The following is a 23,124-nucleotide window of genomic DNA, read 5'->3' as shown; positions in this document are numbered from 1 at the left end:
CTACTGTACTAAAAGTGCAGGGTAAAGGAGTAGGCTCTATTTAAATAACAATTACATGTGTATTTCTTATTATGCAAATATATACATAAAACTTAGTTTTGTTGAAGTTTTTCTTTACTATTGTTATAAATGTCGAGTTCTGATGACATCACATTAATGTTCCTTAGAAAAAATTCACTCCCCTACTGTACATTTTGTATTACATTTGCTAAGTTTACAGTGTGAGAACTTCTCAGCGACTAGTAATACCCCATTCTGGGCGCATGAACCCACATATAATTGATGAGTAATGATGTTACTTGTGTCACATGACAGTATCTCGTAAAGAACTACATGAGTGTCACCGAAGGCAAATAAATCAAAAATGGAGAATCCCTTCGAAACAGGAACGTGTTTTGCCCAAGTTTAAACGGTCTACTGTAAAAAAAAAAAAAAAATGTTTATGTAGGCAATATGTTTATTTCCATTTTATTTCTAAACCAAATGTTCAGTAAGACTGTCAAATTCTTTCACGTAAATGAATGGAAGCTTCCATGCTTGCTCCTCTGAAGTAAAGCTATCCATGCATAGATTGTAATTAAACAGCGCCACCCAGTGGCCGAATGATTATTAAAATCGTAAAATACTTGAGGCAAACCAAAGTGATGTATTTCATAGTTATGGGATTGTTTTGTATTTAAAATAATATTTAGCATGTGCATTAGCACAGATTAGATGGGAAGGAAAATCACGAGATTATGAAACATGGAGCCATATCTAGGTAGTACCATAGTGTTTAGATAGCAAGCATCATGTTACAAGTAACCAACCTTTCATACCAATCCGGAACTGACACACTACAATACAATGTAACATATATAAAACAATATATCCACATCTTGAGGCAAAACATGTACCATTTCTTCCCCTTTCATACACGAGCTCACGAAAACTCGAAAAGTATACATCTGCATTGTATTTCAGGGCCTCTCTCCTTTCAATCCCTGTTCATCATTTATTTATGAAGTACCAGGCATATTCTACAGCGCTGTGCAACCAGCGACAAGTTACAATGAGCGACAGGCAGGTACACAGCTGGGACAAATCTCTAAGAGGTTCTGCTTTTGAAAGCTTACCTGGTGTAATAATTTTAAACAGACAATTAATAAAATGGGATTATATGGAGCTAACACTTTACCTTACAAGATGGGACGTGGAGGCACCAAAGGGAATTTTTAATTAACACATAAGAAGAAATCAGTGTGCTGCTGCTGAAATTTTCCAGTTCGTCAGTTTCTGCGAACTGCAAATAGCCGATATATAAATAAACTGGTATGCTGGGCACCCGCCCTCCTCCAAGACTCTAATCTGGGGGGATATTTTTAACCTGGATGGATATATTTCAGCCTCCGTTTATCTGAAAGTCGTAGCATGCGGTCTCTAGAAAGTGGAATTACACTACGTGGGTCAGTCAGGTTATTCAGATTTTACATGAAAAGTTACAATTCTAAGAGATCAGTTTTTGTGTTTTTTTTTCCAAGACTCCAACTGCTGTCTAGTTTTATTTGCATCACAGACTGGCTGGAGAAAACAAAGTTTTAAACTCATATTAATGAGAAAATTAGCTCTGTTCTAGAACTGCACTTATTCAGCGGTATTCGGAAAATGATGACAAAATGTATAATATGTAATATGTATAATATATAAAATAGTTCTGCTCTATTACAAAGTGTGCAAATTTAGAAGAGTATTTGCAAACGGTAGCAAAAGGTCTCATATATTCAAGGTTGATACAAGGACAACAGGAGAAACTGAAAGGGGTATTATTGCTATTTACCTGCAAAATATAGACCCTAAACTTTGAGTCTGCATGGAGTTTGCTACCTCCCCCATATGTCTAATGTCTGGCTGCTGAGAGAGCCAGCACCCCCTCTGTGAGAGACTGTGCAAGAAACACCCTATAGGGACTCAGGGGCTTCAGGCAGTGCCCTGGGCATTCTGCCAACTATTCTGCTAGTCTGGTTACAGGCACATTTGCTATCATTGTGTTTTTTACTTTCAAATTAAAAGAGAAAATAAATGCACAAGACCTCACTAAATAGGAGTGAGTGAGTGTGTGTGTGTGTGTGTGTGTGTGTGTGTGTGTGTGTGTGTGTGTGTGTGTGTGTGTGTGTGTGTGTGTGTGTGTGTGTGTGTGTGTGTGTGTGTGTGTGTGTGTGTGTGTGTGTGTGTGTGTCTCCGCACCACAATACTAAACTGTGGCTCTTTGTATAATGTAGTCCGCTAGTAACTTTGCACAAGACTGAAAGTGAGCTTTTTGCAGTTCTAGTAATTTGTGAGAAAATAAAGGAAGATTAATACCTTGTAGAGCCTCTCTTTATGCCCCCTTCCCCATTACAAGCAGCATGAGAAATGGTTGTCTGCCCTTCTTCACCACTAAACCATTAAGCCTGAACATAATATTAACAGGCTGACATTTAATACCATATATAGGTCCACATTCTAAAATGTATCTCTAACCTAAATGGATTTCACCATACTGCTCTTTTATATAAGGAACTTTGCAACAGTGCTTTGAATGATCAGTTTCTTCGAATTTACGGGTAGAAACTTGCTGATTGACAATATATACATGTTGGCTACAAGAAACATTTTGAAACCAATCTTCATATTGTTGAATACTATAGACCGGACGCTTGCAGTATCATGTTGCATGTAGGAAAACGGTTGGCTTACATTATTCATGTACAGACCATTAACACTGTGTAGTGCAGTACATAGTCTCCAGATATATGTGCACACGCCTGACTCCGTGCTGACACATGCACAAACAGCGCTAGGTAAATTGTTACAGAGAATAGTCAAAACACCAGAAGTGCACGTTTGCAGAAAATAACCCTTTACTGCTAAATTACAGTGAAATATGGTAACTGCACAATCCTGACAGCAGTTTCATGCACACAGACAGGAACGTGCCAAATCTCGTTATTGGGGATTTGAGCAATTTAAGGCCACAGCCCTGTACGCCTCACACTTCAGTGTTTGCAGGAAAAAGGACATGCTGTTAGCAATGCAGCCAGCCCCTGTCACCACCCACAAACGGCTTCTCCTGTCACTCACTCTACTGGGCAGTCTATGCGCAGGGAGCGAACGCATCCCGATCTCTTGCACTGGTTCGCGCACGCACATTGCGATGCGTGCGCCGATTGCAAATATCGGCCAGCTAAGAGCGTTCGCATCATAGCGAGCGGGTCTGAATCAGCTCCTTAGTGCCTCATTTATCAACTAATTTTATCATACGGAACGAGTGATAAAACTCATTGTGTATGACAAATGGTGCTCAAGCCAATCAGCTCCCGACTGTCATTTTTCCAACAGATGACAGGAACTGATTGGCTGGAGCACCATTATCATAGGCAACGAGTTTTCTCACTCGTCGCGTATGATAAAACACGTTGATAATTGAGGCCCTTAGTATGAATTAAGTAGTAAAAATTATTTTAGGCATAGTGCTCAATATTGCGGTAAAAAAGCTTTATCCAGAAAACCCCAAATATAAAGTATTACATTTAATAGATTATAGACTGTGCTATGTATTAAGTGAGTTTGGAAATATAGGGCCCCATTTATAAAAAAATTCATACCAGCAGCATATTTCATTTAGTATCACAGTGATACAAACTAATATGCTGCTGGTATTCATTTATTTATTTATTTATTACCAGTTATTTATATAGCGCACACATATTCTGCATCGCTTTACAGAGAATATCTTAAACCATTCACATCTGTCCCTGCCCCAGTGGAGCTTACACTCTATGGCCCTCATTCAGAGCCGTATGCTCTGAGCAGAGCGCACGCTCTGAATGAGGGCCGGGCTCCATTTTCATGGAGCGTCCTCCTGGACGCTCGTATAGCTGTGGGTCACCACCCACAGGCTATACGAGCGTGCTTTATGATGGCCGCGATGAAAGTAAAAAAAAATAATTTATGCGTGAGTAATATTAAACACATTTAAAGTAGTTCTGCAGTACAATACTTTATATAAAGAGAATAGTTTTGTGATCGAGCAGGGATTACATAGTACCAGCTGTGCAGGAAGGAGTTACTAGCACCACCTGTAACAAAGTATTAATATAAAGGAGGTGTGGCAAGCATATGTGACCTGTCTACATAAAGCCTGCTTCAGAGGGGAAAAGTCAGGGCTCCATCTTTATCCTCGGTAAAGCACCTTAATGGCCCCAATCCTTAAAAATTCCAGGAGACTATTCTGAACAAAGAGATGGAGGTTACTTGGTCCATGCCTGATTATGATGAAATTTAAGGTAGTTTATAGACTGGTTTATATGTCCACACTCAGGCAGGAGAACTCTATGAAACTAGAAGGATTTCTGATGTGAAAGTAATTACCTTGCAGAGATTAATTGGTTGGGTTTGGCTCAGTGGGTATGAGTCTGGAACTCTTGGTGTTAGGTTTACACAGGAGTACATCTGCACCCAATTATCCAGATGGCCTCTCTCCCTCCTTCCTAACCCTCCTATTTCTCCACTCAGCATGCTCTCAAGGGCATTATCTTAGGCCTATTCATTACCAGCGTGGATGATGGGACTTACATTTGTTTTAAACACACACACAAAACCTACATGTGCAGTAAGAGGATGCTGAAAGGCTTAAGAGACCAACTTACACTTTCTGTGGTGGTAACACACCTCATCCCCACAAGCCCTTATCTGATGTTGTTGATGTGCAATACACAGGTATGATCTGTACATCATTTGCTGTGCTTGGTATAGCATTGCAGTTTATGGAGTGCACTTTGATCAACCAGCAAAACAATGTTCACAAGTATAACATACAAACACTATGGCGAGATAGACCGAGAATATGTTAGGATTTACACAAAAAGCTTTGTGAGACTGTACTTGATATCACTTTCTATTGCCACGAAAAATGTTATTTGGAGAGTTAAAAAGTTCAAAGAAAAAAACAAGAAAAACAATGCACCAAAATTAATTGGAAGCACAATTAAAATGGTCAGTAAAAACTAGGTAACGTCTTGTAAGCAGATCTGGATTTGCATATCCACTAAGTGTAAAAAAGACAATAACTTGTGACGTGGATGATTTAGCAACAGTGCTATTTGTTCAGCTCTAAGCCACTGTAAAAGAATACTCACATTATAAACCATGGGTGTGACATTACCACGGAACACTGCATGTAATAAGCAGAGGCACAGAATGACGAAAAAGAAACACTCGAGAACTATAAAAACAAATAATAAACAAACCAAGTACTTATTATGTGCTCCAGGTGCTTGCCTGTCACTATATGGTATGTTTCCCCCTTGATGATATAAAATTGACACTATACCCAAAACGCTATAAATAGGTAATCTCCATTTTGTTGACAAAAGGGTATAGAGTAAAGCATATGGACGATTTAAAAGAGAGAAAACTGCAAAGGCCCAATGGAACATATCACCGGAAGGAGACTGAGGAATTATGCAGCACATCTAGTAGGGAAGTGTTGACCTTTCAACCACAGCCCAACGGATTACAAATAGATTACAAGGGTGGGGAATAGGTAGTAGCAGCTCTATCACACAAAATCACAGTCACTAGAGGATCACTCCCTGCAGGCTGTTTTCTGCACATACAAAATCCAGTAACCAGTGTCCTTTTCTCCTTTTTGTCTATGTTGGTTCCTTGAGAGTATGTCCCACTACTCGGATATCACATTACCTGCCATACGTACCTATACCATGATCACATAATACAAACATGAGCCTAAAGAACAGAGGTGGGTAGAAACAGAGACAAAAACATGGTCCAACCCCTAGCCAATTATAGTAATAGCTGTGTGTCACTCCATGCACGGGAACAGCTGAGACCTACACACAAGACTCCAGATGTTCTCATTCACCTGCAGTTATCTAAGTGCTCACACAATGACATGTCCATCAATTGTGTCCTAAGACCAAAGTGGATCTAGAATACGTGACATATCAAGCACATTTTCTTATTCTTTATACATTACTTTAGCTCTGCCTTTTTTTTTTTTTAGAAGAAAAAAGCCTTAGATGTTCAAATGCAGATAAGAGGAAATTGGAAAATGGGATTTTGGTACCTACCGGTAAATCCTTTTCTCTGATTCCACAGGGGACACTGGAGGTGCTTACGCTGGGGTATAGAGGCGTGGATAACTGGAGCCGGCACTTTAAATAATTTAGAAGTGTGAGGTTCCTCCCCCTCTATGCCCCATCAGCCCCCAGTTTAGAATATGGAGACCGAGAGGAGATGGAGAACAAGCGGAGTAAAAGGGAGAGAACACACAATCAAAACATACAACATATGTAACAAACCAAACTGGCAGGTTAAGAGCGCAGAGGTGGGCGTCCAGTGTCCCCTGTGGAATCAGAGAAAAGGATTTACCAGTATGTACCAAAATCCCATTTTCTCTATCATCCACTAGGGGACACTGGAAGTGCTTACGCTGGGGACGTCCCAAAGTTTTCCCCAAGGGCGGGAGCGCTCTGCGGCACCTGCAGAACAAGACGGCCAAAACGGGATGCCGAAGTAGCAAACGTATCAAATTTGTAAAACTTGACAAACGTGTGAACTGAAGACCAAGTGTCTGCATGGCACAATTGTGACGTGGAGGCTCCTCTATCGGCCGCCCATGACACACCCACTGAACGTGTGGAATGAGCCAAAATGGACGAAGGAGGCTGGCGGTCGGCACCAACCTAAGCCTGATGAATAGTCAGCCGAATCCAACATGCCAAAGTCTGCTTAGACGCTGGCCAACCCCTCCGAACCGCATCATAGAGGACAAAAAGCGACTCCGACTTATGGAGGGAAGCAGTCCTGTCAACATAGATGCGGAGAGCTCTAACCACATCCAAGGTAGAAGAACCACCAGAGTCCTCCACCAAAGACGGTACTACTATAGGCTGATTAATATGAAAAGCCGACACTACCTTGGGAAGGAAGGCGGCTACCGTACGGAGTTCCGCCCTATCAGCATGAAACACAAGGTAAGGTGGCTTATAGGACAGAGCACTCAATTCCGAAACTCTACGAGCCGAAGCTAGAGCCAGGAGGAGGACCGTTTTCCAAGACAAATACTTTATATGAACCTCTTCCAAAGGTTCCAACATGGACGACTGAAGAAACAAAAGCACTAAGTTCAAGTCCCAGGGAGCTATCGGAGGTACAAAAGGAGGCTGCACACGCAAGACCCCCTGAAGAAACGTCTGCACCTCAGGAATGAGAGCCAATTTCCGTTGAAACAAAATGGAAAGGGCAGAAACCTGCACCTTAAAGTTTCAAGACGAAGGCCAGAATCCAGACCAGTCTGAAGAAAAAGCAGAAACCGGGACAACCGAAAAGTCCTAGATGGAAGATCCCGATTGAAACACCACGAGATATAAGAACGCCAGATACGATGATAATGCGCAGCCGAAACTGGTTTCCTGGCGCGTAGCATGGTGGGAATGACAGAGTCTGGGATTCCTCTGCGTCTTAGGATATCGGTTTCAAGAGCCACCCCGTTAAACGCAGCTGCGCTAGGTTGGGGTGTACGAAAGGACCCTGCTGTAGCAGATCCGGGCACAGAGGAAGGGGGCCACGGATCGTCTGCCAATAGGGACAGAAGGTCCGCGAACCAACTTCTCCGAGGCCAGTTCGGAGCCACGAGAATGACAGAGGCTGACTCATGTTTTATTCTTTTTAGTAGTCGAGGAAGAAGTGGAATCGGAGGAAAGAGGTAAACTAAGTCGAAGTTCCACGGAACTGTCAGAGCATCTACTGCCACCGCCGGCGGATCTCGAGTTCTTGACACGTATACCGGGAGCTGACGATTCAATCGTGACGCCATGAGGTCCACCTGAGGACATCCCCATCGACATATCAGCGCGTTGAACACGTCTGGATGAAGCTTCCATTCCCCGGGATGGATATCCTGGCGGTTTAGGTAATCTGCTTCCCAGTTGTCCACACCCGGGATGAATACCGCCGACAGGATTACTGACTGGCTCTCGGCCCACCTGAGGACCTGAGTTACTTCTCGCATGGCCATGCGACTCCGCTTCCCTCCTTGGCGATTGATGTGCGCGACGGCCGTCGCGTTGTCGGACTGAACTCTTACCGGACGATTCCTTAGAAACTCTGTTGCTTCTATCAGAGCATTGTAAATTGCTCTGAGTTCCAACACATTTATGGGCCACTTTTGTTCTAGAGGGGACCATCGACCCTGAAAGTGATAATCGAGGATCACTGCTCCCCATCCTCGAAGGCTGGCATCCGTTGTTACGATGATCCAGCCCCACACCCCGAATCTCCGTCCCGCTAAAAGATTGTTGGATTGTGTCCACCAGAGAAGTGCCACTCTGGTAGTTGGGCTCAGACGGATCTGTCGATGTAGAAGCAGATGATACCCTGACCCCTGTGTCAATAGGTCCAGCTGAAACACCCTGGAGTGGAACCGGCCGAACTGTAGTGCCTCCAAAGCAGCTACCATCTTCCCCAGGAGACGCAGACAAAGAAGGAGGGACACCTTCTTTGGCCTGAGGACCAGCTGAACTAACAACCGGATATCCCGGGCTTTGTCTAGTGGAAGAAAGATCCTCTGTGATGCCGTATCTAAGATCATGCCCAGAAACAGCAGCCTCTGGGACGGATTGACATTTGATTTCTTGAAGTTGATTATCCAACCATGTTGGGTTAGAGTCTGATATGTCAGTTGTATAAAATAAAAAAAACCTATAAAAAATAATAAATGTATTGCTGGATCACAGCAGATTGTGACCAGCTCCAAAGGGCACATTTTCTAAACTGGGGGCTGATGGGGCATAGAGGGGGAGGAGCTTCACACTTCTAAATTATTTAAAGTGCCGGCTCCAGTTATCCACGCCTCTATACCCCAGCGTAAGCACCTCCAGTGTCCCCTAGTGGATGAAAGAGAAAGTATAATTACTTTCTACGTAGTCAAAGTTCCAACCTCACCTGCACTTACGCAAAAGAAATTATAATAAAATATATGGCATTGGACATGGTTTTCTAGAGCAAGTTATGGCCAACAGAACGTTTACCAGCCACTACTAGTTATGACGCAATACAAACCTCCTGCCCTAATGACTTTGTTTAATAGTTACAGCCTGATGCCTGTAACGTTCCAAGTCACAGAACTTAAAACTCACAGCACAAGTACATTACAACACTGGCATTTTACACTCTATGACATTCCATGCATCACATGCCTACAGCAAGATGTAACTATTAAAACAATTAACCAAAGTAGGGGTCCTATTTAGGGAAATACTAATATAACATGCTCTGCAAATAATGTAATTTCATTTTCTGCTCCCTCTGAAGAACATTTCAACAATTTAATTTATCATCAGAGTTAAGAGTGTTTTGCAGGTCTTTAGATGTCAAGAGCGATATGGTCCCCCATTGCCAAAAATGGAGACCCGGCAGCAGCCTTTCCGGCTTCAACAAAGCCTTTCAGGCACTGCCGAGTCCCTGCTGGGTCAAACTGTCTTGGACATGCACAGACTGACCGTTGCACATGTGCATGACATAGAAGCCGGTCGCTAGCAGCGTTAGGCTGCCAGCATCTGAGTCGAGAATGCTGTAGACGAGAGAGAGGTCGCTGGACCTCGTCAGCGAGGTAAGTAATGATGATGGCAGCATAGACGGTGTAATCGTTAGCGTTACTACCTCACAGCACTGACGTCGTGGGTTTGATTCCCACTACAGCCCTATCTGTGGGGAGTTTGTATATTCTCCCTGTGCTTGCGTGGGTTTCCTCCGGGTACCCCAAAAATATACTGGTAGATTAATTGGCTCCCCACAAAATTTATCATACTGGGAAAGCTGTGAGCATGTGGTAGGGAATATTGGGCCTGATTCAGACCCACTCGCGAGCGGCTGTCCGCTCGCAAGTGGGTCGATGTTATGGACTGAGCATGCGCACGACGGAGGGAGCTCCGTCGTGCGCATGCGCCAGACGCGACGAGCGAAGGAAAGTCCTTCGCTCGTTGTGTCCGATCAAAGGGGGCGTGCTGTCAATGTTGATTGACAGCACGCCCCCTTTGGTGGGCGTGCCAGGGCGCCTCCCGTCAGAAGCCGGAGTGATTTTGGCTCTGATAGAGCCAAAATCACTCCGGAGCTTGCGGTTGAAAACCTCAACCGCAGGCTCCGGCTCGCAATTTCGATGGTCGCGATGGTCTCGACCATCGCGGCCATCACAAAGCACGCTCGTATAGCCTGTGGGTGGTGACCCACAGCTATACGAGCGTCCAGGAGGACGCTCCATGAAAATGGAGCCCGGCCCTCATTCAGAGCGTGCGCTCTGCTCAGAGCGTACGGCTCTGAATGAGGGCCATAGAGTGTAAGCTCCACTGGGGCAGGGACAGATGTGAATGGTTTAAGATATTCTCTGTAAAGCGATGCGGAATATGTGTGCGCTATATAAATAACTGGTAATAAATAAATAAATAAATGAATACCAGCAGCATATTAGTTTGTATCACTGTGATACTAAATGAAATATGCTGCTGGTATGAATTTTTTTATAAATGGGGCCCTATATTTCCAAACTCACTTAATACATAGCACAGTCTATAATCTATTAAATGTAATACTTTATATTTGGGGTTTTCTGGATAAAGCTTTTTTACCGCAATATTGAGCACTATGCCTAAAATAATTTTTACTACTTAATTCATACTAAGGGCCTCAATTATCAACGTGTTTTATCATACGCGACGAGTGAGAAAACTCGTTGCCTATGATAATGGTGCTCCAGCCAATCAGTTCCTGTCATCTGTTGGAAAAATGACAGTCGGGAGCTGATTGGCTTGAGCACCATTTGTCATACACAATGAGTTTTATCACTCGTTCCGTATGATAAAATTAGTTGATAAATGAGGCACTAAGGAGCTGATTCAGACCCGCTCGCTATGATGCGAACGCTCTTAGCTGGCCGATATTTGCAATCGGCGCACGCATCGCAATGTGCGTGCGCGAACCAGTGCAAGAGATCGGGATGCGTTCGCTCCCTGCGCATAGACTGCCCAGTAGAGTGAGTGACAGGAGAAGCCGTTTGTGGGTGGTGACAGGGGCTGGCCACTGGAAACAGAGGAGTGGAGGTGCGAACACAGGCGTGCTTGAGTGTCTCAACGCCGTTTCAGAGGCGTGCATAATTAAAAGGCAGCGTCATAGTACACGTCACTTGGTGGGATTTCACTCTGAAGTGATCAATGTGCTGGCAGCAGGGTAACCTCAAGCACTGTGATCGCATCCGATGGTGTTCGATGTACCAATGTTTTCATGCACTTCCAGGAGATGATTGCGCAATTGGGCGTCTTCAGAATGGCTGGTGGGCGTCTGCATACACAGAGCGTTCGCATGCCAAGACATAGCGGGCGTGCTAATGCCTTGCCGTGCGATCGCCTCCCTTGCTGGGCGTGCGCTGGATTTGCATATGCAGGGTGAGAGCGAACGCATCTAGCGAGCGGGTCTGAATGAGCTCCTAGTCCTGTCCTCAAACTGTTCTCCTCAGTTACAGTAGATTTTGGTATTTAGTGAACATGTCTGTAATATTACCAAGCAACAGCAATTGGTTACTGTAGTTACTTTCTGGTGTTTGGATCTTTGTGGGTAAAGGCTTTTCAGATAAAAGATCCTATGCCTGTACATACTTATTTTTCCACCAGAAGCAAAAATTATAAACATAAATCCTTAATGTTACTATGAATTGGTGTTTATTTAAAAAAAAAATGTGGGTGGCATTATTCATGACATATTTTTGATATTTAGGATATTTGTAAGATAAAGTTAAGATTCAGCTAGATGAATCCCTGTACCTGCGTAAGATCCATGTCTTCAAACCTTCCTTCTACCCTCCTTTTTATCCGCTAGATCCACTTGGGGCTAAACTGTAGCACAGTGCAACATCTATTCCGTCCGCTTAGATACAACAAGGTAACTACACTGTCTGCATAACTTGGGCTGGGTCCAATTTAGCAAGGCTCGCCAGCGCAGTGTGCATACAAATCCTTCATGCCGGCAGCGTGATCCTAATGACTCATTCACAGTATGTATGAACTCCGTCCTCTGATTTGTGACTAGATCATACGCAGGAATGGCAGGTCAATGGTAAAAATTACACAGAAACCTTTTTTCCTTCCTTATTTTCCAGACATAATTTGAAGCCATAAATCACTACAGAGACAGCTGACCTCAAAGGCTCCTTGGCAGTGAGTGTGGAAACCCTTGGAGCGAGATGCTAACCTTCCTTAGTCCATGCAAGGAGGAGCAAGAGAGATGTGCTGGTTTGTGTTAGTGAGATTAAAAAGTCTATTTAACCCGAAGAAAGCTGAAAACATGTGTGACATCTAGACACAGGTGTCTCTATTAGGAACGTATAAAAGATTAAACGGAAAGTATATAGTGAGATCACTCTACATTACATTCTTCAAGCATACTTCTTTGCATTAAATATACACGCAACACTGTCTGAACCTGTCCTGATAATCAGCAATCAAGAAGCCACCTAAATGCAGCTCTATAATAGTCTTTATCCATCTAAAGGGTAATTTTAGTAAAGCGTTAAGACACAATGCAGTTCTGGCAGGTAACCACCATAGTAAACGGTTGCTAAGCGACAATGTGCAAATAATATACAGTACAGGTCTTGGCTTGAGCAGAGCACTCAGCAGATGATTTCCTGTTTGAAAAAAAAAAATGTAAATATTAATTGCTTGCTTCCTACCAGCTGATTTAGGAGTGAACTTGTCTCTGTTGGCCGCACAAACAGCAAGAAGCCTGTATCCAAGGTCCAGGTCGAAGCCTTGCTGTGCTGCTACTCTGCTGACCACCTGGAAGAGGATTAAACATTGTCTTAATACAGAATGCAGCACAACTTTTGTTGATCTGCTCACACAATGCCACAGGTTAAACCACAGCACATTATGCAACCTCACTAAACTAGTCTGACTGCCAAACCATGACAGCTACTATAAGGATCACAAGGTTAGAAGTACTAGCACTAACTACAGTACCAACCCATAGAGTGTTAACCTTTCATCAGACCATCAGATTAAGAGGTGAGATTCTGCGGTAGGTTTGATGTTTTCATGACACCACCCAATTATAACAACAGTGGGGCTGCTGACTATCCTCAGTATATCCACTCAATCAATAATGTAGGCTAAGCATCACAGACCACCTTTATATAACATGAGGCTCAATAGCCTAGAGTTGTCAATACATCAATGCACTAACTCAATTATCGCACCCTCTAAATCACTTACCCATCTTATTCTCCGGTCACTGACGGGCCAGCAAGACCTGTTTAGAATGGTATTTCCTCTGAGAAGCTAGAGAAAGAGGACACTAAGAGGAAAGGGAAAGTGCCAAGGGACATACCGTTAAACAGCCCATGAGGCTCTGTTCGAAGGGTCTCTGAAAAGCACGAGGGTCTCCACACCAGTCCAAGAGTTCTGTAGCAGCATTGTGGAAGTTTGCTGGGTTCTGTAAGTGCTGGAAGAGACACAAACACAGGGCACAATGAGGGTGATCTATTCATTCTTAGATAGAGGACTGAGAAAAGTGTGCAACAAGTCCATATAGAATATACATCATGATTCTCATACTTCCATTTAGATTTCCTAAATTTCAATCAACATTTAAAGCAGCGTTTCCACTTAAGACTTTCACAGTCCTGTTGTTCCTTTTAGTGGAGTTGGGGGAACTTCTCACAAACAATTTTTCCAGGCGCTCCATTGTTTTGGTGGTGAAGACCTGCAGGCTGGATCACTATTTTTGAAATGGCCACAGTGAGTGTGAGAGCAGGACGACCAATAAGAACCTACTATGTCCTTTGTATCTAGTTACAGGGCTGTGCAGTCACACCTTCCCGCATCGGCAAACAGTTGATCTGTTAGAAATGATTATCTTCAAAATGCATTGCTTTTTATTTTGCAGCTTTTTGGACTAGTTTTGCAGTGTACAACTTGACAGATTATTTTGACAACATTTACAATGCAGATTTACAGAATAATAAAAGTCAAAGCTGAGAGGTCAGTTCCACCGAGCATCTTTGGAAAGATTAGAAAATTGTTGTGCATCAATAGTCCTCATCCAACCTGATGAAGGTCAAACAATAAAGCAAAGAAAAATGGGCGACTATTGCAGGGTCCTGATGCTGAAAGCAGGCAGAGACTTACTGAAATAGACTCACAGCAATAATTGCAGGAAAGAGGTTTCTACCAAGTGTTAAAAAGACCAGGGGTAATTTTATGCAGAGAAGTGGTAGTTACTTTATGAATGAAACGGTTGAATCCATTGTAGTTTCTGATTTAAGAAAATAAGATAAATGCCACGGATGGGTGGCGGAGGTACTTTTTATACTTTATATATTTTCTAATGCAAACTTTTGTGAACAACTTGGATTATACTTTTATCAAGCCTTCACAGACATCACATAGCATAAAATACATTTAATAGTTAACATTTGAACAAGTTTAGAGCTGCATCTTAAAGTCATTGCGTAATGATGTTGCCCATATCAACCAATCAGATCCTATCTTTTAACTAGTACATTCTATAAAAATAGAGGTGGTTTGATAAATCTCCCCCCTCTTTGCCTCTTCTTTACCTTCCTTCACCTTTCTAGTGGCAATAACTTGCCAAGTGAGTACACAAGGGATGTGCAGGATCACCCGTGTGTCTAGCTCTCCAAATCAGTCATGTAACCCTGCCCACACACCATGTAGCATTCCATAGAGTACAGTGTAAACGCTGATAACATTTGCCTGATACATATACGCCTGCCCTTTTCCTACTTAACTCAAAATCCCATGAACGATTAGATCACTGACTTTGTGTCTCACATCCGGGACAGTGATAATACATGTATGCAAGTGAAATCTCTTGGGTGTTCGTCTTTTCCATCTGCTCCAAAAGCCATTGCAAAATTTATTTGTGTGAAGTCTCATCAAAATCCAGGAATTTGCTCTAAGTGGTAGAATTTTTATTACAACGCAGAACATATTTATGGAGTCTGTAATGTAGCTCGGTACCACCTGAGAGAACAATAAAACTGTGTATGTAAGGAATGTAGCCATATTAGGCTTAATGGCAAGTGGTACGTTAAACACACTTTAGACAGCCAATCAGAAGACTGAAAGGAGTTAAACCCCACACAATGCATACCCGTCCTCCATTTGCCTTATAGGACATCTAATTGTCGTCAGTGTAAATGAGCATTTCCAAACAATCAGAATTAATTTGTACGTTTGTTTGGTCTGCGTCTGGCCTAGCTAGTAATGTTTTCTGAATGCAATGCCAACCCTTACCCCTATGACTATGATCTAGGATAGAAATGCGGTGATTTTACTAAGCTGCTTATACCATGATACAGAAAGACTTTCTTTGTACAGAATGTTGTATTTTGCTCTACACCCTACGTGCCAGGTTCACTGACAGACAGATATATTGTAAACTTCACAACTCTCAAATGCTAGCGACGGACAACTTCCCAACCAGACACTGACGTCAGCTTATCCACTTACATTAAATCTGCTGGGAGAGTACAGGACCAGTACATGAGCAATGCTTCTACCCAGCCTGTTATTGTTGTAGGGAACAAACACCACATAATCACAAACAAATGATGTAGAAAAGCAGCCAAATCTGCCATAGTAATATAATACCACTTTGCTACAAAACATGTCTATCCAACAGTAAAACTACTACAATATGTGGAAAGGCAAAGTTAAAGAAATAAGCAACACGCCATATAAAGCACTGCACAAGTACTGAATCAAGTGTGCAATAGGCAGAATAAATATTAAACTAAGGTTGTGCACAAGGTTAAAAAACAACAGTATAAATTTAAGAGCATATTTGGTTTTTATTTTTTGCTTTATATTATTACCAGGGCTGCAACAATCTATCTAGACATAGTTAATTGGTTCAGTAGTAGTGGGCCCTTTCTTTATCGTCCTTTTGAGCACTGCAAGCTGCCATTTACAAATAATTAAGGATTAGTTAATTTCACTTAAATGAGCGCTAAATGTAAATCAAACAAGTGTATATTTTGGTCTAAGGGGCTATTTTCAGCATATCTATTAATGTGAACAGACAGGGTTTTCGGCCATACTGTTGCCTCCATCAGCTGCATTATTCAGATGTCTACATACTGTGGTGACCGTTACACCTGCTAAAAGGATATGATGTCATTATGATGGCAGTTACTATGCCGACGGTGGCTATGTCGTTGCCGGTATTCTGACACCGCTCTAATGTTGCTCAAAGCATTTTTATTTTTATTGTGCGGGTATTATAACTTCAAACATGCCGCTTACAAAATGGACTCATCCTGCTAGAAGCTATTGCAAATAAGCCTATAATTATTATAATTCTATTGAATTTATAGAAGGTCAACATATTACTCAGCGCTGTTCATTGATGCGACTGTGATATAAATAGCATACAATGACATGAAATGGGAGATAAAGATCTTTTAAACAGCTTCAAAATCCAAAATGCATGTTGTTTTATATAAAATAGCTTCATAATATTCACAAATACATATATAGATGTGTCAGGACTGGAGCTTGCTGGATTATAGTATACTTCTTCTATACAAAAGAATTTCTGCCAATATATCTAACTGAAAGTTACAGCAGGAATCTTTTCTTACTTTAAAGTTCCTGAACAGGAAAACAGCTCATAGCACATACAATATCATATACAGATGTGTCCTCATACACGATTGCCGTAGTTGCCTCAAACAGCCATTCTCTGCGCGCCAGGAACCGTACAACTGAACTTGCACCAAGTGTCTTTATTGCTCGAATATGCGCTTTAGTTTCAATGCGATGCGACAAAACCGCTTAGGCTGATTCATTTGATAGGCAATGCTTGTATATCTGCGTGCGAAAAAATCTGAATCTGTATTTGAAATTGTACAATGCAGCGGCCAGGGCCTTTTTTTTTTTCCTCACCAAGTTTCATTCTGCTTCATCTGCGACTTTATATATATTTAAAACGAATTCCTGTCCAGTTAAAATCGCAGCCCAGTATCTCTAGTGCACTGTACAGATGTGTCTACATACATCTTAGCTCCATGCTCTACAATTCGTGTTACACATAATACGTGAGCGCCGTGTGACTTGGTAGCGCTGAGCGTCTTTCCAACGTGTCTTATTTGCAAAACAGCTGATAAAAGTGATATGCGGGATGCCTACATTATGTGTGCGACTGCGGGTGTATCTGCATGTGAAATGCTACGTTACAGTATCAGTGGCTGTGACAATGTGACGTAGCATTTCTCAGGCATATACACCCACAGTTGCACACAGAATATAGGCATGCCGCATATCATTTTAATCTTCTTGTGCATCCTATTCGCATGGCCTGAAGGGCTGTTTAATACGCAAGGAAGATGTATGGTAACACATTTGTATGTAGTGTTTTGCAGCGCATGCTATGCGTATAAGAAAATAAAGACAAAGCGCTCGGCTACATCGCTCAGAGCGGCTCATTTGCACCAAGTGTCTAGCACAGAATGATGTATTGAGGATAGGTGTACGAAGACACATCTCTACAGGACAACCTGAAACTCCATACGTAATGGACCCACCATACCCTTTCTGTAGCATTTGCCTATTCAGGGGACAGGTTCGTTCCTAGGGGCGGGCGACGCGTGCATTTGCACGGGGAGCTCCGTCCTGACCCCTTCAGCATAGGCAAAACTGTGGTGGTGCAGGGGTGCACCGGACCACCCCATTAGCCAGCCTGCAGCCCGTCCGTTAAGTAAGAGCCGGGGGGACTAACACACTACTTGTTAGAACCTCTCAAGCATGCCTCCCCTGCTGCATCTAAGTTCAGCCTCTACCCAAGCCTCTCGCGATGTGATGCGCAGAGGAGAGGACTGGCCTGGGGGCTAGCGGGTGCGGCATTGCAAGAGGAGATGCAAAGAAACAAGCAGCAGCAGGAAGGAGGTAAGTGTGCGCTGGGCTGGTGGCTGTGGAGACATGATAAAAGAAACAGGGAGGGTCTGGCTAATTGACAAACGGGGGGAGGGTCTGGCTAATTGACAAACGGGGGGAGGGTCTGGCTAATTGACAAACGGGGGGAGGGTCTGGCTAATTGACAAACGGGGGGAGGGTCTGGCTAATTGACAAACAGGGGGAGGGTCTGGCTAATTGACAAACGGGGTGGGGGTCTGGCTAATTGACAAACGGGGTGGGGGTCTGGCTGAATGACACGGTGGGGGTCTGGCTGAATGACACGGTGGGGGTCTGGCTGAATGACACGGTGGGGGTCTGGCTGAATGACACGGTGGGGGTCTGGCTGAATGACACGGTGGGGGTCTGGCTGAATGACACGGTGGGGGTCTGGCTGAATGACACGGTGGGGGTCTGGCTGAATGACACGGTGGGGGTCTGGCTGAATGACACGGTGGGGGTCTGGCTGAATGACACGGTGGGGGTCTGGCTGAATGACACGGTGGGGGTCTGGCTGAATGACACGGTGGGGGTCTGGCTGAATGACACGGTGGGGGTCTGGCTGAATGACACGGTGGGGGTCTGGCTAATAGACACACGGGGAGGTGGTCTGGCTCATTGTCGACGGAGGTCTGTCTGTTTGACACACCGGGGGGTCTGGCTGATTGACATACGGGGGAGGGACACAAGAGGAATTGAGGCTGAAATACACGGGCAGGAGGCTGTAAAAGCAGGAGGCTGGAGTGACGGGTCAGAAAGCAGGAAGCTGGAGAGATGGGGCATGAGGCTATAAAGAAAGGAGGTTGGAGAGACACAAGGGGCTGGTGGGGATACACGGGCTCGAGTCTGGTTGAACCTCTGTTATATTATGATGACATTGGTTATATTTCTACACAAACAGGCATCTTCTGGACCATGTGATCTACTACATGAATAGTGAATACCACCTAAAGAGACACCATCTGCTCAGGGAGGATCAGTTTCTTCAGAGGTTCCAAATGCATTTTTTCCCTCGCATGCTCATCATTATGGGAGGAAGTGGGGGAAAAATATATATATATTTTTTAAGTTAGCAATGCTTGGACAAAGTACTGAACCTCTCTTACACCTTTGACAATGAATAATCAGGTACTTGGAGGCATTTAAAGAGCACAGTATGGCCAATACTAACATGACAGTTTTTAAGTGAATTTCTCCAAAATTGTGAAAATTGGTCAAATTATGTGGGACAGGTACCTCCCAGTAAGTACCCCTCAGTGTCCCTTCCCTCTCCCTCCCTGTAACATCTACTCATTGTTCCTGCTCTCACCCTCCTCGTAACTCCACCTCAGTTTCCCTATACTCAAAAGTGACAAATTGGGGACATGTCACGGGGACACGCCCCCTCCAGGTTTGTCACGCCCCCTTTCCAGGAGTGCGAATGCCCTTTCCACACCTTAGTGACCCGCACTTAAAACACTATTGCATCATTAGTGATGTCACTGATTACATGGCTCTGAGAAGTAAATATTATAACGGGGGGGGGGGGCGCATTTGGAATGCTCGCACTGGGAGCCTGATTGACTACAAACTGGCTGATACAAAGCAGAATGAATGTCTGTTTTGGGAAAGGAACTTGTGATTTTTACACTGTGCTGTAGCTGGACATATGCAGCTTTTATCAACTATGAGCTATTCTAAGATGTACGCATCTAAGCCGCATGTCCACTTGTGTCTGAGTGGCTTTGACTGGGCATTTGCACTTAGGCTAAGTTTTCTAAGGGTGTGTAGGCAGAACTGTTTAGAGGTAAGCATACACAGATATCCTAGCCTGATCTTTTGCACCAAGAATATGGCTGGTCCAAATGCCTGCTGACAGTAAAGATGGCTACTTTCATAAGTGGATGGATAGAGGCGGTACGGCCACACAGATGCGACCAACTCAGAATACAGACAGAGAGCTGCATTTAACTTCCAGTATGCAACGCAGCCGACATGCGTGCGACAATAAATTGATATGTCACTTTGTAACAAGTTACCATGGAATGACCCAGAAAAGTAACCCTGTCCACCGCCACATACTGGAACCTAAAACTGACCCCAAGGATGGCATGTAACAAAATTTACTTAATTTAATAATTTTTGCGAAATTTCGCAATAAGAAACTTTTGACCTAGGGGTGCTGTGAAAAAAACGCGCACACATTAATCAATTGCCAAGTGGGCACTCACCAGCTTTGCTTATCAAACGTTTTTTTTAACACAGACAATGACTCCAATGTTACCGAAGGTAGACTTTCAGCACACCTTATGCACCTTTTTCAAGACAGATCAGTATACATCAGGCCAGCAGGAGTGCAGGAAAATAATTACTAACCCCATTACTTTCCTTATATGCCCAGTGCTTTACTTAATACATAACACCTGGAGATTGCCAGCTAGCATTGCTTACTTTCGTTTAAAGTTGTCATAAGCGTTCCAGCTTGGAATGTGCCGCACTTCTCGTTTTGCCTGTGTGTTACCCAATCATGTCAGCTTACTGATTTAAGGAGTCATTGTTCTAACCATATTCTTGAGGATGTGAATACGTATTAAACTTTTGATGAGCAAGGCTGGTGAGTGTCCTCTTGACTATTGGTTATATATGGGTACATCTTGGAGAATAAGCACCCCTACGTTGTACTAAAGTACGCGAGTGCAAGCAATTTTGTGTGTGTGTGTGTATATAGATTATATATATATATATAATCTCACAGCTATAAAAATGTGGTCACAAGTAATTTAGCACACACATTTGTATCCATGGAAACTACATTAATTTGACTGCATGACTAGGGCACTAGGTGTTAACCAATGAGGAACACAATCACAGAATTTAAGTTACCGCCGTTGTTGGTCATTTACAATTTTTCTATACGGTCGTTGTGTGTTTCTAGCGGGGTCAAGCACCAGCACATGAGGATTTATTTGACAATTACTATCAAGTCATTCCAACTATATAAAGCCATTTTCTTATGGCCATGTGCACTGTACAGAGTACAAACATAAGTAAGTTTTTTCTCTTTTCTCCTTCTTATATTGCATCATTCTGCAATGTAGCTACATATGCGTCCAGGGCGTCCTGGCTACAGTCAAGCAGCAATTTTACGGATTTCTCATGAATGTCCACCCCTGTCTGGAATTCATTTCACCCAATACAATTTGAGCTTGGCATACAGTGTGTGAATATCTTGCCTCACCTGTTTTATGCACTGCAGACGGTCGTTAGTCTGCTGTATGTGCCTATCCATAGAGTTCATTATGACTATGTCCGCTCAGCTTCTACCTGAAAGCCATGAAAGGTTCTCAAATCTACAAGGGAAAGAAAGAAAGACATGGTTATTATTTTCATAGAAAGAAAATCTAGAATCAGAGGAAGATTAAAACATAACAAAAACAAGTTAAACGGCAAATCCTGAAGATTCTAGGCTTTTGGTCTATATTATTTTATTTGAAAGAGTTTTTTATTTTAACAAAACAGACGCAATTTTTTCTGTGAACTGTCCTGAGATGCAGTAAAATAAAGCTACAAGAAACCTGTACGATTGCAGATGTGAATAAGTAGGTGTGACAGTCCCATAGATCATGTCTGCAGGGTAGGTGAACTGGATAAAGGTATGCAATTTCCAAATAGGGATTTTTATCCAGGGCTGCCATGAGAACTGGTAGGGTCAGTACAAACTATACAAACTATACAGGCAGGGTTCCTCACCTCCACCTCCCCTCCCAAACTGGTGTAAGATGAAGCTCTGCTGCACAGAGAAAGTGTGTGCTATGAAGCTCCCAATACAGTAGATGTCCACCACATGGCCCAGGTCCTCCCCGCATGCCCCATGTATCTTCTGCAGACTTTCCCATAACTTATAAAAAATTTATTTATATAGAAGGGGATGCAGCTATCCCGCCCGCCGATAACTAGACACTTACATCCCAACATGGGACTAAAGTTAGTCGTCGAAATCCCCACGCCTATTCTATCATTAGCCCCACTATGGAATCCCAACACCTGGCATACCGAATGTAGCTATGCCAGGTGTTTTAGTGTCTAGCCAAGGGGGGTGGTAGCCGTCGGAGGGTTAGGTTTAGGGACCCCCGGGGGGGATTTAGGAGTAGGCACCCCCCCGGGAGGGTTAGGGTAGGGGAAGGGGAGTTAGACTCAGGCACCACTAGGGGGGGTTAGGTTTAGGGTGCGGGGAGGAGGGGTTAGGGTTAGGCACTAACGCGGGGAGGTTAGGGTTTGGCACCCCTAAGGGAGGGTTGGGGGGGGGGGGGGGAGGTTAGGGTATTTATCTTCAGCTGTCAGGATTTCGACCCGCCGGGCTGACGCTGTCAGTATTTGATCAGGCATTACATACCAATTAGTTCATTGCTCTTTAGCAATTAGACTTGAACAGTACCACATGACATGAAATGATAGATCGAGCGCCAGATAGAGATAGATACACAGATGCAACACATTGTAGAATTAAAGAATCAGTTCAAATGGCCATCCTAGTATTCCTCAATTTAACAATACATCTTTAAAAGCATTCTCCACCTAAACAGTTTTAAAAACTATTCCCCAAATTCTAGATACCATAGCTTATAATAGTTTAGCATTAAACACATCAAGGAGATGAGTATTTACCATCAAAAACATATAACAATAAACCCACTTAGTCTACTGCAGCAGTTACCTAGAATCACTAACAACCTTACTTTGCATCAACATTTCATTCATCAATAAATACTTTTAGATCTTGAATGTAAGTATGATCAACTTGGGTGTTGTTTCAGTCAATGGAATGAAAACATTTTATTAAGTCATTATTTTTTTCTAAGTGTTACTGTCTATGTCTATTATATTGTACTTTCTAGTTACTGAAAGAAACACACACGAGTGCACATACACCATCAAACACATGTAGGATGCCGTCACTATGAGCTATCCCAGTGCATTGTGCCAGCCTGTTCCATGCTCTAATAAGACTTTCTCCTGGGGATTTCACACCGCCGCTGCCCAGTGTAAATCCTCGCCCAAGCAGAAGACTATATATCAATCTTCCAACAACTTCACATTTTATCATTCTTGACATTAAAGAGTAGTGTAAATAATGCACCAT

The 23,124-nt window shown here is 43.2% G+C and overlaps 1 protein-coding gene across 9 annotated transcripts in view; it reads right to left on the bottom strand.

The window, feature by feature from the left end:
• The window catches only part of ZMIZ1 (zinc finger MIZ-type containing 1), a 331,397-nt gene that overhangs the window by 62,054 nt on the left and 246,219 nt on the right, over positions 1 to 23,124 (bottom strand). For all 9 annotated transcript variants that reach the window (XM_088456355.1, XM_088456361.1, XM_088456362.1 and 6 more), the window contains 3 exons: positions 21,223 to 21,334; positions 13,417 to 13,530; positions 12,761 to 12,866 (listed from right to left, as the gene is read on the bottom strand). In XM_088456355.1, coding sequence (XP_088312481.1) covers positions 12,761 to 12,866; positions 13,417 to 13,530; positions 21,223 to 21,282 — 280 coding nt within the window. In that variant the 5' untranslated portion in view covers positions 21,283 to 21,334. The remainder of the gene's footprint in view (positions 1 to 12,760; positions 12,867 to 13,416; positions 13,531 to 21,222; positions 21,335 to 23,124) is intronic.

The sequence above is a fragment of the Taudactylus pleione genome, unplaced genomic scaffold (genome assembly GCF_031769625.1).
Source record: "Taudactylus pleione unplaced genomic scaffold, aTauple2 ptg000699l, whole genome shotgun sequence".
In the NCBI taxonomy this organism is placed as follows: domain Eukaryota; kingdom Metazoa; phylum Chordata; class Amphibia; order Anura; family Myobatrachidae; genus Taudactylus; species Taudactylus pleione.
The sequence above is the reverse complement of the archived record's forward strand: the minus strand, read 5'-3'. Positions and strand labels throughout refer to the sequence as shown.